The sequence below is a fragment of the Rhincodon typus genome, chromosome 32, assembly GCF_021869965.1.
Source record: "Rhincodon typus isolate 14 chromosome 32, sRhiTyp1.1, whole genome shotgun sequence".
NCBI lineage: Eukaryota > Metazoa > Chordata > Chondrichthyes > Orectolobiformes > Rhincodontidae > Rhincodon > Rhincodon typus.
Genome location: NC_063363.1, coordinates 30,509,280 through 30,525,332, shown reverse-complemented (window position 1 = coordinate 30,525,332; position 16,053 = coordinate 30,509,280). Strand labels below are relative to the sequence as shown.

Below are 16,053 nucleotides of genomic sequence, written 5' to 3'. Positions count from 1 at the left end.
TGATGATTTTTATTTGGTCAGACATAAATGGCACTATATTAGGTGACAGTCAAAACACTGACACACTAGTGAGGTTTCCGGATAACGTAAAAAGAAAAATGAGCAATCCTGCCAGTGAAAATGGTTAAAAGACAAAAGGAACAGAAAGAAGCCACTTGACAATCCGCTAAAATCACCTTATCCCAGGTAAGAAAACCTGTAAACAATAAGATTGAGGATTAACTAATTTTTACCTTGGACAGTCTGAAATCTACCAGAATCCTCTCATTCATCTCGATGAAATTTGCTTTGAATATAAGCTTGTTGTTCCGTCTGTCCATGGTTGATATAGTCACCTAGAAAACCAGCACAAATACACATGAACCTTAATGCTCAAGGCTCCACAATACAACCACCAGCAATACCCAGACTAAGGTTTTTTGTTTTAAAAGCTCCTATTCGGGGAAAGAGTGACCTGCGCTCAATGTTCTATCCATTTACTTATTTATTTATTGCTGACCCTGCGTTCATGACTCTTCTGGTATGAATAAAATTAATTCAACAAATGACAGAGTGACATGCAACAAAATGTTAACTTAAGCCCTCAGGTAAATTTCTTGAAACAAAGTCATTTCATCCGCAGATATGTTAACCACCCTACCTGGTTGTTGCAGCTCTTCTTCCAAGTGTAGCCCAGTTTCTCACAAACATCTTTCAGGGCCAGGTAGGACTGTTCAGCATTCAACTTCGTGAAGAACCGAGTCATTCGTTTCACTAACCGTTGCCAAGAGCTCTGTAAAACAAGCAGGTTGACATGAACACAGAGTACTCTGATGCAGTGCACAAACAACTCAGTAAACTGCATAAAAAGAGATAGTTAAAAACGCATTTCCTGAAGGATGCCAAGTGAGGAGGACCTGACGATCATAGGTCTGCTTTAAGGATTTGTTCCAGCCATTCTGTGAACATAGAACCAGTGACAGAAACACTACTTTGCTCCGTAACAATTCAGCCAGTACAACAAAATCTATATTTCTCAATAACGCACATACAGGTCAAAGATTTAATATGAACGTAAGAGAGAAGTAGAGTTTATGACTTCTTAAGGGCGTTCTACAATTAGACTTAATCATGACAAGCGTCTTTGCTCCAACTCACTTTGCATACCTTACTTTGGAGACTAAGAGCTTGTCTATCCCAGCCTTGAAAATATGTTGCAGCATCTACAACCTGCTTCTCAAATATTCACAATCTTTTCAGTGAAGGAATTTTCCTCATCTCAATGTTACACTCTCCAGCAAGAAGCAATCTCACCGAAAAAGGACTTTACAGGTAAGACAGTGAGGACACCTCTCATTCTTCTAAATACAGGAATACAGGACACCAGAATTAGTCTCTCATTACGGAAACATCCTCTCACCTCCAAAATCAATCAATCAATCAATCTATTGAACCTAACAAGCCGGTGCAGGAGGGAGGGCTTCAGATATCTGGATCACTGGGGGATTTCTTCCAGGGCAGAAGGGACCTGTACAAGGAGGACGGGTTGCACCTAAACTGGAGGGACATCACTATCCTGGCAGAGAGGTTTGCTAGCACTGCGCGGGAGGGTTTAAACTAGTGTGCCAGAGGGCTGGGAGCCAGAGAAGTAGGTCAGCACGTAGAATCATTGGAGGAGAAGATCGACGTTAAGTCTATTAAGTCTAATAGGAAGAACAGGTAGGATCAAATTAATGAACACAGGAGGACTTGTGGTCTGAAGTGTACTTATTTTAATGCAAGGTGTTTAAAAGACAGACTTTGTGCTTGGATTAGTACACAGAGCTACAATATTGTAGCCATTACAGAAACTTGGTTGAGAGAAGGGCAGGACTGTCACCTCAATGTTTCAAGGTTTAGATGTTTCAGGTGCGATAGACAGGGATGTAGAAGTGGTGGGGGAGTCACATTACCAGTTAAGGAGAATGTTACAGCTGCGCTAAGAGACGGCATCTTCAAGAGCTCATCCAGTGAGACTATGTGGCTAGAACTCAGGTAGAAGAAAGATGCAATCACTGTGATGGGGTTATACTACAGGTCTCCCAATAGCCAGCAGGAGACAGAGGAACAGATATGGAAGGAGATCATGGAAAGATGCAAAAACAACAGGGTTGTTGTGGTGGGTGACTTTAACTTCCCCAGTAGGGCTTCTTTAGTGCCAGAGGCTTGGATGGGGCAGAATTTGTTAGGTTCATCCAGGAGGGTGTCTTAATACAACATGTAGAGAGTCAATGAGGGAAGGGGCCATACTAGACCTTGTATCGGGAAAATGAGCTTGACCAGGTGATTGACGTTTCAGTGGGGGAGCATTTTGTGAACAGTGATTATAGTTCCACAAGTTTTAAGGTAGTTGTGGATAAGGATAAGACTGGTCCTCAGGTGAAAGTGCTAAATTGGAGGAAAGCTAATTATAACAGTATTAAGCAGGAACTAAGGAAGTTAGATTGAGGGGTTGTTTTGACAGTAAATTCACAACTGATGTGGGAATCTTTTAAACAGCAGCTAATTAGAGTTCAGAACCAGCATGTTCCTGTAAGGATGAAAGAAAAGGTTCACAAGATTCACGAACCCTGGATAACAACAGATATTGCAAATGTAGTCAAAAAGGAAAAACAAGCATATTTAAGATTAGGAAACTGAAGTCAGACAAGGCCCTTGAGGAATACAGAGGAAGCAGAAAAGAACAGAATTAGGAGGGTTAAAAGGGGCCATGAAATATTCTTAGCAAGTAGGACTAAGGAGAATCCCAAGGCATTATATACATATGCGTACTGGGGAAAACGGAAGTCCACTCAAGGACAAAGGATGGAATTTGTGTGTGGAGCCAGAGGAAGTGGGTAAGGGCCATAAAATAGTATGCACCAAGGAGATGTACGTGGATGACGGTAAGATTGGGGAGGGATATGTTGATATTCTAGGGAATGTCAATTTTAAGGAGCTGGTGTTGCTGGGTGTCTTGAAAAACAGTAAGGTAAGTAAGTCCCCAGGGCCAGATGGGATTTATCCCAGGATACAGAAGGCAGCATGGGAGGAGATTTCTGGGACCTTGTCAGAGAGCTTTGTACCCTCTTAAGCGAAGTCCAAGAAGACTGGCTAATAGCCAGTGTTGTTTCTTTAAGGGCATCAAGGATAATCCAGGACATTATAGGCCAGTGAATCTTACGTCAGTGGTAGGGAAATTATTGGAGAAGATTCTTAGGAATAGGATGTACTCATATTCGGAAGAGAAAGAACTTAAGGGACAATCAGGACGGCTTTACGGAGGGGAGGTCTTGTCTCACAAATTTGATTGAGCTTTTTTGAGGCAGTGACAAAGACAACTGATATGGGTAGGACAGTGGATGTTGTCTATACAGATGTTACTAAAGCATTTGACAAGGTCCTTCATGTTAGGCTGGTCCAGAAGATTGAGTCACATAGAATTCACAGTGAGTTGTTGAGTTGGATACAAAATTGGCTTGGTGATAGAAGGCACAGGGCAGTTACAGATTGGTATTTTTCTGACTGGAGGTCTGTGATCAGGTGGTGTTCTGTAAGGATCAGTGCTGGGACGTTTGTTTGTAATATATCTAAATGACTTGGATGAAAATGTAGGTGGTCTGATTCATAAGTGTGCAAACAACACGAAAATGATTGGAGTTGTGAATAGCGCAGCAAGTTGTCAAAGGATTCAACAGGACATAGATCAGTTGGAAAGCTGGGCAGAGAAACAGCAGATAGAGCTTAATCTGACAAGCGTGAGATGATAGATTTTCAGAGGTCAAATGCAATCGGAAAGTATAGAGTAAATGGAAGGCCCTTTAGGGGCATTGATATACAGAGGGATCTTGGGGTCCAAGTCGATAGTTTCCTGTAAGTGGCAGCACAAGTGGATAAGGTGGTAAAGAAGGCTTACAGCATGCCTGCCTTCATCAGTCGGGGCGCTGAATATAAAAACTGGCAAGTCACGTTGCAGCTGCATAAGACTTTAGTTCAGTCGCACTTGGAGTATTGCGTGCAGTTCAGATCGCCACTTTATATGAATGATGTGGAGGCTTTGGAGAGGGTACGGAAGAGGTTTAAAAAGATGTTGCCTGCATTGGAGTGTATTAGCTGCAAGGACAAGTTGGACGAACTTGGATCGTTTTCGCTAGAGCACTGGAGGCTTAGGGACGACCTAACAGAAGTATGAAAGGCATAGATAGAGTGGATAGTCAGGGTCTTTTATCCCAGGAAGGAAATGTCAAATACTAGGAGGCATCTATTTGTGGTAAGAGAGGAAAAAGTTTAAAAGGAGACATGCGAGGAAAGTTTTTTTAAAAACACGGAGGGTGGTAGGTGCCAGGTGCCAGGAACGTGCTGTCAGGGGAGGTGGTAGGAGGAAATACAATAGCAACGCTTGAGAGGCATTGAGACAGACACACGAACAAGCAGGGAACAGAGGGATACAGACCGTGCGCAGGCAAATGGGGTTAGTTTAGAATAGCATCATAGTTGGCACGGACCATGATGGGCCGAAGGGCCCGTTTCTGAGCTGTACTGTTCTATGCTCACTGTACCGGCCATCAAGGCAAGATTTATCTTTCCATAAATATGGAGACAAAATTGCACACAGCACTCCAGGTGTAGTTTCACCTACATAATAATAGCAAGGCTACTTTTTCCTTGTACTCCACATCCCTTTGCAATAAAAAGGACAACATGCCATTTGCTTTCTAGGTTCTAGCTGTTCCAACATGCTAACTGGTGTTCTTTGGCAAGCACACTTAAGTCTCTATTAACACAAACTTTTACAACTTTCACACCTGTTAGAAAATATTCTGTTTTTCTAATCTCTCAACCAAAGCAAATAATCTCTCTCATTCACATAATGCTCCACCAGCCACCTTGGTGCCCATTCACTTAACTCATGGTAGTCACTTTGCAACTTCCACATGTTCCTCACAGCTTACAAATCAGCAAACCTAGATAGATTTTTGTAGGTGTCTCCATCCAAGTCGTTAATATAAATTGTAGACATGAGGCCCCAGTGTTAATAATTACAGCACTTAGTGAGCTATACCATGCCAACTTGAAAATATCCTTATAATCTTTGCTTCCTGTCCATTAACCAATTCCCCACAAATGCAAATACATTACCCCCAAATTGGAGTCACTACCTTGCATATTTGCCTTTTGTGTGGCACCTAACTGAATGTCTTTTTAAAAAAGTATCATACATCTACTGGCTTTTCCAAGCTACTCAACAAGGTAAATTCATTAAAGATCAATCAAACTTTCGCTCTTAAAATCCATAGAAAACGTTAATATGATTAGACAGAGTTAAAGTGTTCCTTAGTAACAGCTTCCAACATTTTCCTCGAAGACTAACATCAGGTTAACTGGCTATGGTTCCCTGTTCTTTCTCTCCTGCCTTTCTTGAAAACCAGCATTACATGTATCAAAACTACATTTGCTGACTTTCAATCCACTAGGGGCTGTCCGAGAATTTACAGAATTTTGGCAAAAATAATAACCAGTCTATCCACCATCTCTGAAGCGACCTCTTTTAGAAAAGTAGGATGTAAGCCAAATCCTGGGGATTTGACAGCTTTCAGTCCCTTAGATTACTTGAACACTTCTTTTCTCTGCTGGTTAGTATCTCTCATAAGAACCTTGTTTATTCTCTATTTCTGTACGGAAATTGCATTTTCAACTGTGAAGGCAAGAAAAAATTTGCTCAACATCTCTGCACTTTTCCGTGATATCACTGATAATTTCACTGTCTGCATCCAAGAGATGTTAGTTTCCAAGAATACAGTGTGGAGTTGGAGGAACACAGCAGTTCAGGCAGCAGCAGAGCAGGAAAGTTGACATTTTGGATTTACTTTCCTCCTTTTGTTTTTGTTTTTATAATTCTGGCTGCCTCACGATTTTCCTTCATTGCAACAACCTTTTGGTCACCCTTTGATGGTTTCTAAAACTCTCCCATTCTTCAGGCTTCCCATTATTTTTTACAATATTTCAAGATTTTTTGTTGAATGCTATCCCTAATTAACACTTTGTGGATCTTTCTTAAAGTCTTTTTTTTCTTAAAAAAGGCCATTTTTGTGAAAAAGTGGGCAATTTTAAAAACTATTCCTCAGTGGTTATTTACCACCATAACCTTTAGTGCATTAGGTTACAATATAAATTAACGATTTGGACAAAGGAATTGAACTTAATATCTTCAAATTTGCAGACAACACTAAGCTGGTTGGCACTGTGTGCTGTGAGGAGGATATGAAGAGGCTGCAGGGTGACTTGGACAAACCAGCTGAGTGAGCAAATACTTCGCAAATGCAATATAATGTGGATAAATGTGAGGTTATCCACTTGGTAGCAAAAACAAGAAGGCAGATTATTATCAGAATGGTGGTAGTTTAGGAAAAGGTGAGGTACAGTGAGACCTGGGTGTCATGGTGGAACAGTTGCTGAAGGCTGGCATACAGGTGCAGCAGGCAATGAGGAAAGCTAATGGCATACTGGCTTTCATAGCAAGAGGACATGAGTATCGGAGTAAGGATGTCTTGCTACGGTTATACAGGGCTTTGGTGAGGCCACACCTTGAATATTGTATGCAGTTTTGGTCTCCAGGTCTGAGGAAGGACAATCTTGATATCGAGGGTGTCCAGCGAAGGTTCACCAGACTGATTCCGGGGACAGCAGGACTGACGTGCAAGGAAAGACTGGATCGACTGGGTTTGTACTCACTGGAATTTAGAAGAATGAGGGGACATCTCAGAAACATACAAACTCCTGATGGGACAGGACAGGCTAGATGCAGAAAGAATTTTCCCGATGTTGGGGAAGTCCAGAACTAGGTGTCACAGTTTAAGAATAAGGGATAAGCCCTTCAGGACTGGATGAGGAATATTTTCTTCACTCAGACAGTTGTGAGCCTGGAATTCTCTACCACAGAAAGCCATTGGGGCCAGTCCATTAGACATATTCAAAAGGGAGCCGGACATGACCCTTGAGGCTAAAGGGATCAAGCAGTGTAGAGGAAGCAGGAGTGGGATATTGAAACTATGTGATCATACTGAATGGTGGTGCAGGCTCAAACAGCCGAATGGCGTACTCCTGAAACTATTTTCTATGAAGCTAATTAACCTCGACCAGCTCCATCACACCCATGAAACCGGCTTTGAAGGAGTTTGGTTTTGGATAAGACAATGTTGTTTTTAAACTTAATTGCAACTTAAATTGTACAGTGAGAGATTCTATAAATTCAACAAAGACACCGGTTCAATGTTAGGATCTATTGATCTTCATGGCTCAACATCACACAAAACAATACCTCTATCAATGAGGCCAAAGTGGGAACCTTCAATAACTATCTCTATGGCTTTTGCACTGACCCCTATCCTCTGTAAGCTTTTCTGTTTTTATAATTCTACGAGATCTCTACACTCTAATTCCGGCCCCTTGAAAATCCAGTACACCAGTCGCTGAAAGTAAGCATGCAGGTGTAGCAGGTGGTGGGTGAAGACAGCAAATGGCATGTTGGCCTTCATGGCAAAAGGATTCAAGTACAGCAGGGATATCTTGCTGCAATTGTACGGTACAGACACTTGAGGTACTGTGCGCAGTTGTCATCTCCTTATCTGAGGAAAGATGTTCTCACTATGGAGGGAGTGTAACAAAGATTTACCAGACTGACATATGAAGAAGTTGGATTAGCTGGGGCTATATTCACTGGGGTTTAAAAGGAAGAGGGGGTATTCTCAGAAACCTACAAAATTCTAACAGGACTAAACAAGGCAAATGCAAGAAGGATGTTCCCAATGACTGGACAATCCAGAACCCCAGACTAGGTCATTTAGGACTGAGATCAAGAGAAATTTCTTCATCTAAAGAGTAGTGAGCCTGTGGAATTCTTTGCCACAGAAAATGGTCAAGGCCAAAACATTGAATGTTTTCAGGAAGGAGTTAGGTATAGTTCTTAGGGCTTAAGGGTATGAGGGGAAGTGGGAAATGGTACTGAGGTGGATGATCAGCCACGATCTTAATGAATGGCACAGCAGGCTCGAAGGCCTACTCATATTTTCAATGTTTCTATCCCTGCAGTTTTCAGCCATGCTTTCAGCTGTCACAGCATGAAGTTCTGAAATTCCCTCAAATATTTTTATCCCTGTCTTACATTAAATCCATTCTTAAAAAACAAAACTCATTAACCAAACTTTTGCACACCATTCTCATATCTCTGTTGTTTGGTGTCAAGATCCATTTGAAGTGTCTTGAACCATTTTGGTACATTAATAGCATTAAATGTGCTATGCAAATACAAATTGGTTTTGAGGGAGTTTGATAAATTAACCTTGCCATCCTTGGTAAATCTTAGCAAATCAATCATCTTACCTGCGATGATCCAGGTGTGCTTTGCAGTTGGCTGCTGACAAGCATGTGGTCTGTGCAAGTAGGTTGGGAGAAACTAATCCCTTGTACCAGATTATCAATACTGGAGTGATTGGAGTCCCATGATGACAAAGCAACCCGAGGTTCAGGCTGGGAACTCGAATACCTTGCTTGATCCTCACTGTATTACATAAAAATTGGCAGAAGACTGGAATTTAGAACATGCAGCAGTATGCCATTTCTGGTTAGAATGTTTTGAACAGGGTCACAGATTGGTAGAGTGGGTGCAGGGGCAAATATTGAGTGTGTGGACAAGAGGCTAAGTTGGGCTATAACAATGCACAGTTATTGTTGGAGGACAGGATTCAATTCTGGGCACCACAAAATAATATAAATATTGTGCATTTACAAATATTAAAGAGAGTGGAAGAGGAGAAATAACCATATGAATATCAAAGGGAGCACACTCACCTTTAGGTCCCTACACACCCAGGCCTGCAGTGGTTCCAGAAGGTAGCTCACCACCACCTTCTCCAGCACAATTAGGAATGGACAATAAACACCCACATCCCATTGGCCCTCGATTGCTCATCATATTATTTAGTATAACACTACCACATCAGTACTGGGGGAGTGTTGAACAGTTGCAGGTGGCCTCTTTCCAATGAGATGTTAAGATCTTATGGCTCTATTATGAACAGCAGACAAAATCCCCCAACGATCGTGTAATAACTATCCCCAAACAAACGGGACTAAAAACTACCACACTACTATGTATATATTGGTTATCATGTTTCCTAGGTTACAACCACAACTACATTTTAACCACACTTTGTTGGCAGTAAAGATTTGGGACGTTCCAATACTGGGAAGGATTCCATATGAAAGCAAGCTCTAACCCAAAGCAAAAAGGGATCATCAGCTATGCAGAAGTATTGAAGAAACACAAATTTTACCAGCTAGAAAGGAGGCGTCCTTACAAAGGTGCATCAAAAATTAAAGGTGAAGTTAGATTCTTATTTCAAAATTAATCCATGAAACTTGGACAAATTAATGGAATAAATCGATTTTAAGTGAGCACTCTTACTCCAAGTAATAAACTTTTTAATCTGATAGGAAACTACCAGATTCAAAAACATCAGTTTTCTTTTGCGGGTGTTAATATAACAGAGGGATAAACTGATGGGCCAAACTATCCCGTCATAACTTACACAATTGTGTAAACGTTAGGAACAGAAGCATTAACTGAATCCAGTTAGGTTTGTGTCAATAGGTTCATTGTGCGATTATTCTCACAACTCAAACTGTTCTGCACATTTTTATTTAAACACAGGGAATACCAATCTGAGTGTTACACTTAAACAACACTCATTCTTCCATTTTAAATATAAAATGCAACTTTGGAACTGATTTGAGACAGCAGGACATTGCCTGAATTATAAAGTGATTGAGTGGACCCAGCTCTCCAAGCAATTCGCACAATTTGAAATTCATATATAACGACTGCCTTGAATCAAAGTGCTTAAGGTAGTGTAACCCAGACTATAAACATTAACACATACCATCAACCTATTCATAAATAAATAAAGGCTCAGGTGCTTGTTTATTGCAAGTGACATTAGCTCAAAGCATATCTTTTCAGATGAATTTACCTCCAGGGCAGGCCACTGACATGGGATAGATCCACATTAGAATGAATGTGTTTAGTGAAAGGCCCCTGCGACTCATTGGGACTACCAGAGGATAACCATGCTCTCTTCACACCTGGAAAAAAGGAACAGTGAAAGCAGAGAGCCAGTCAGAAGATTTGATAGCATTGCACATAATAGACCTCCTGCCCCTCGGAAAATGGACAGCTTTACTCTCAGGGTAAAGTCTGTCATTTAATTGGGTTTCAGTCACACCATTAGTGTACTCTGCCTGTATTTCTTCCCAATTCACTGTCCAGTCAGCAAAGTGGGGGAAAAAAGCAAGTGGACAAAATTCTGACATTCTCAGTGTTCTCCGAAAACATAAAAACACTGCAAGAGTGTGTGTGTGCTTATGTTCAAGGCAGAACATTAATATCATTCCAAATTGCAATGGGTTAAAATACAACAGACACAAAGCTTACACTCTGCAGGCTAGAAAGTAAGTGGTTCAGAATTGGGATCTGTTTACAGTTAGAAAAGTCTTCATTATCACAGACAGCATATGGCACAATACTACTATGAATGAAGTAGGAAGTAGGAACCAGGAACCAAGGAAAACAAAAAACTTTAAATTAGCACACAACAACTTAGGAAGCAATAGTGAGAGTATATTGTTTTGCTGAACAAGGTGTTAAAAATGTTTCAAACAGTTGTCTTAGTATGGGCAGAGGCTCAAAATGAAAATGACAGTTCTAACTGGACAGTGGGGTATTTGGGAAAAGAGTACAAGTTTCAATGAATCAAGTGGCCATATATTAAGTTTCAAACACTGCATTTTCCAGCAGTGGGTGAACAGCAAAAACAAAAAAAACTTTTCCCAAGCACATCAACAGAACTGTGACTGAATGCCAATTCCCCTTCCTGAAGAGTACAACACAAAGGTAATCCAATCCTCTTTGTAACGGGCTACACTTACCTCCTGTACTCCTTGTCAGGATGGCACAGTGCACTTGATAAAGCAGATCTGCACCAAACATCTGCCACTGAATTAAGCCCACTCTTCTTAGTTGGAAGCAGCAGTAGCACAGTTTGCAACCAACTATTACCACTTCTCATTCCCAACTGAATTTGACAATTCAACAATTTCCAACTGCAGGGGCTAGTGGTATTATTACTAGATTATTAATCCAAAAAACACAGATAACATTCTGAGGACCTGGGGCCATAGCAAGCGGCAAAATTTGAATTTAATAAAAATCTGGAATAAAAGGTAGCTTAATGCTGTCCACATAAACAGTGCTGTTTTTAGTAAAAACATGTCTGGTTCACTAACGTCCTTCAGGGATGGAAACTACCATCCTTACCTAATCTGGTACATGTGACTGCAGACCCACAGCAATGTGGTTGACTCATAACTGCACTCTGGACAATTAGGGATGGGCAAAACATGCTGGTCCAGCCAACGACACCCACACTCAAAGCAAAAAGTTCAGGGCATACACAATGGGTCTGACAGTACTCAGTAGGGACAGAAAAGAATAAAATTTTAGAATCTCAGACATGTACAGCCCATGAGGTTATTCAGTTCATTGTACTTGTGCCAACTGTAAAACAACCATTCAGCTTAATCCTACTTTTCAGGTCTTTGAGTGTAGCTTTCCATCTCAAGTACAAATCCAGTTAGGTATTAAGTGAGAGAGGTTCAGGCAGTGAGTTCCACATTCCCACCATTCTGAGTAAAAAAATAAACTCTTCAAATTCCCCGCTAATCCTACCAATAAATTTAAACCTATGTCCATGATATTGATGGCATCTCTGAGGGAAATAGCTTCTTTCCATTCACTGTCTAAGTTATTCATAATTTTATACACATTAATGAAATCTCTCTTCAGTTTCCTCTGTCCCAGAGAAAACAAATCTCAATAGATCCAATCTTTCTTCATAATCAAACTTTGCCAGGTCACAGCCACGGAAAATCTAATGCTCATTTTAGAAGGGAGAACAAAAGACCAGTATTTTATTTCAATGGAGAAAAATTGCAGAAAGCTGAAACACAAAGGGACTTGAGGATACTTGTGTATGGAATGCAGAAATCTAGCACACAGGTATAGCAGGATAATCCGGAAGGCTAATGAAATTTTGGCCCTTATTTCAAGGAGGCTGCAGTATAAGAGAAGGGGCATCTTAGTGACTGTACAAGGTGTTGGAGAGACCACATCTGGATTACTGACAGCAGTTTCTGTGCGCTTATTTAAAAGAAAGCTATTTCATCATAGGTAGTACACAGAACGTTCGTGAGGATGATCCTAGTATGGAGGGACAGTCTTATGAGCAAAGGCTAAACAGTTTGAGACTCTCCTCCAAAGAGTTTAGGAGAATGCAAGGTGATCTCATTGAAACATATTCTTAACATATTCTTCACTCTTAATGAGCTTGAAAGGTAATGCCAAGAGGACGTTTCCCCTCTAGGACCAGAGGGTATAGTTGTAGAATAAAGAGGCTGGCCTCTCCAATCAGCTAGAATCACCACATTTCACGAACGAACTGAGCATTCAAATGTTGCTTCAGTTACATATCATAAAGGGACTAACTGCATTTCCTTCATGATCTGTGTTCAGCCTACATCACTTACCATTAAAGCAATGGAAGATACAAGTGCTCGGTCAAATTGACTTACCTCTTTTAAATTGGTAAATGAACCACCTGTCCTTTTTAATATCTGAAATCGTGGCTCTGGCCTTTGGGCCTTCAATCAGAATTTTGTTCAGCAGGCCTGCATAAACCAGACAGATAATCATATAAAAGGTAATGCCGAAAAGTCTCAACAGAATGAGCTACTGTCAATGTACAGCTAGATGTACATTGCCCCTTTTCCATCTGTAAGTTAACACCTGCTATTGCATTACAGCACAAAACATTTGAGTTCTATAACAGTAGAAATTAGTTTACAAACAGTAGAATAATTGGGGTGCCCCAGCTACAGCAGTAGGGCATATAGGGAAGCGCAGCAAGCACACATGAACAGGAGTAAACCATTCAGCCCATCCCAAGCCGGCTCTGACATTTAATTACATCAAATCTCAGCTCCAGTTCCTTCATCTTCAGAGATCTCATCTAACAAAAATCTATCAATGTTGAAATTTGAAATTGGCTCCACCTTCTTACAGGATGAGAATTCCACCATCTTCTCTGAGAAAGGGTGTTTCCTGACATCACTGTTGATTGATCTAATTGAAATTTTAAGGTTAAGCCACCTCGCCTTGTGCTTCCCTCACCAGAGAAATAGATTCTTTTCCTCTACCAAAGCACTCCTTTAATTATTTTCGTTGTCTCATTCAATTACTTCGCAATGTCCGATGCTACATGACCAGGTATTCAGGGCTGTCCAAAGGAAAACTCGAATAAAGAAGAACATGTCTGTAAATAAATTACAGAGCACGTCACAGGGACAGCAATGAAAAGTATTGGCTATTCTTTGTGGAATAATTAAGGAAGACCAGAAAATTAAAAAACTTAGAGCCATTACTCATCTTGACCAAAATTCCAAAGATTTAGTTACATCCTGGAATTTTCCTACTGAAGGCAGTTATGAAATGAATATTGGCATTCATTCTCTTTGGGTCATTACTACAACAACAGTGCATGTTTGTCATTGACACAATGACAGGTGCATAACTAGATTCACGATTCCTGCATCAGCGCAAACGATTAAAAATAGCAAATTCTACACAGAATAAAGTTAAAAAAAACTTAACTCACTGTAGGGAATATAAGACAAGTCTGCTTATGCTTTAAGAGGTTCACTAATTATTTCAATTGTGTTCAACATCAAGCCCAACTTGCTCACTACAGACTGAAGTGTGACCTTACACAGACCCAAGTGAACGATCAACCCAGCTCTTTCCTGCCTTGGTTACCCACAGTCCTGTCAGCAATGTCTGACAGTGTAAAGTTCAGGGAAGCAGTCCTGGTGCTCTGGCCAACACTCACCTCTCAGTCAGCAGACTAACTGACCATTTCACTACAATTTGTGGAACATTGTTATAAAATCATAGTATCCCCACAGTGTGCAAGCAGACCATTTGGCCCATCGAGTCCTCAACAACCCTGTGAACAGTACCACCCAGAGTCACCCCTCTATCCTAACGCTGTGACCCTGTATTTCCCCATGGCTAATCCACCTAGCCTGCATTTCCCTGGACACTATGGGGCGATTCAGCATAGCCAATCCACTTAACTTGCTCAACTTTCGACTGTGGGAGGAAACTGGAGCACCCGGACGAAATGCACGCAGACATGGGGAGAACGCGCAAACCCCCATGGATGGGATCGATCCCAAAGTCTCTGGCACTGTGAGGTAGCAGTTCTTGGCTACAGAGACAACAACACTTCAAAACAATTCACTTGCTCTGATGTTGGGATGTTACCCAGCAGGGAAAGTTTATTTTCTCTCTCAACATAAAAGGAGCAAGTAAGTAAAGTCATCATAGTTCCAGAGGACCATAGGGCTACTCTCTCATTAGAGAGGTATGGCTGGTGGTGGTTTAACCTGTAGATCACCATTTCCCAGGCAAGAAGAGAGGTTGGGAAGGAGGGACCTTCATGGCAAAAGGAGTCTAACTATTGTATAAAACAGGAGCTATGATCTCAGCTGATCTCACTAATCACTAACAAATCAAGATTCCAGCATGAAATCTTTAAATTTAATGATGGGCACTCATTGAAACACAGGCACAAAAGATTACAGATTTTCTTTAACAATAAACAGAAATAATAAAACAAAGGTCTAACAATATAGAAGAGTTTAAAAGATTTTAAAACACATAGCAAAGTTGCATCGATTCAACTCCTTGGGCCTACTCAGTCAGCCAAGTAAATAAGAAAACAGATAGCACTACTGACAGTGCTGTACTATAATGACATGTCATTCCAGAATTACATGCTCAAATCTCACAGTAGGAACTGAACCTACAGCCTTCTGTTTCAAAGGCAGGAGTGCTACCCACTGAACCATAAACACCTAAAGGGGCAGCAATTCCTCCCCACTGTAAATTTGTCAGAGATATTCTCAATCGTATATGGTCCAAGGAGCAAATCCCTGATCATTTCCTTACTCAGTGGAATGGGATCGATCTTTTTCCATGGTGTTAGGTATAGTTTCTTCTCATTCCAATCACAGTACTCCTGACAACTATCCGCAGGCTGGTCCCAGGGTAGCTCTGCAACACAGAATCATCTGTCAGCAAAGAAGAACAACCACAGATATATTCCGACAATTGGGCAGCTTTCCCGTGAAAGTCCCCTCTATTTTTTATTGTTGTGCCTGCCTTTTTGTTCCAGAGCGTGGCACTTCCAAATTCTTTCACTTGGCTTCAGGGCATTATCTGATTTTACAATGGGGTTGCTGCACATCTGTGGACACGTGCGGCTCCAAAAGGATAAGAACATAACTAACTGGAGGGTATGTCATTCAGTCCTTGAGGTGTTCCACCTTTCACTAAGATCACATTGATTCAATTGTGGCCTTAATTCATCTTTCCTCCCTGTCTCCCACCAAAAAATGATCAATTGCCATGCAAACCCATTTGGTGAACTACTGTCATTTAGGGAAGGAAATCTGTTGTCCTTACCTGGTCTGACTGGCACGCGAGACTCCAAATCCACAGCCACGTGGTTGAATCCTACCTGCCCTCTGAAACAGCCCAGCAAGAGCAATTATAGATGGGCAACAAATGTTGGTCTTACCAGTGACACCCACATCCCATGAAAGACAAAAGTTTTTTTAAAAAATGGAAAATTCTAACTGCAGTAAAAATGAACTAAACCACAGCAGGTCCTCTCCTGTAATATTTCCTATGAAAGATAAAAAGATTCAGGGTCACCTTCATCCTATTCAAGATAAAGTTTGGAACTCAAACCTTATGCAGCAACTTTCACACAAAATCTGTCAGCTGCTTGACAAAAAGCTTCAAAGGTAACAAACCAAATCAAAGCATAGTCATAACTCAATATCTATTTGATACAGAGATAGTAGGAACTGCAGATGCTG

General features: G+C 41.0%; 1 protein-coding gene across 3 annotated transcripts in view; it reads right to left on the bottom strand.

Annotated features, from left to right (window-relative positions):
* The window catches only part of chek1 (checkpoint kinase 1), a 47,541-nt gene that overhangs the window by 5,946 nt on the left and 25,542 nt on the right, over window positions 1-16,053 (bottom strand). For all 3 annotated transcript variants that reach the window (XM_048615673.1, XM_048615675.1, XM_048615674.1), the window contains 6 exons: window positions 15,119-15,223; window positions 12,682-12,777; window positions 10,026-10,137; window positions 8,377-8,554; window positions 641-772; window positions 234-335 (listed from right to left, as the gene is read on the bottom strand). In XM_048615673.1, the coding sequence (XP_048471630.1) occupies window positions 234-335; window positions 641-772; window positions 8,377-8,554; window positions 10,026-10,137; window positions 12,682-12,777; window positions 15,119-15,223 (725 nt within the window). The remainder of the gene's footprint in view (window positions 1-233; window positions 336-640; window positions 773-8,376; window positions 8,555-10,025; window positions 10,138-12,681; window positions 12,778-15,118; window positions 15,224-16,053) is intronic.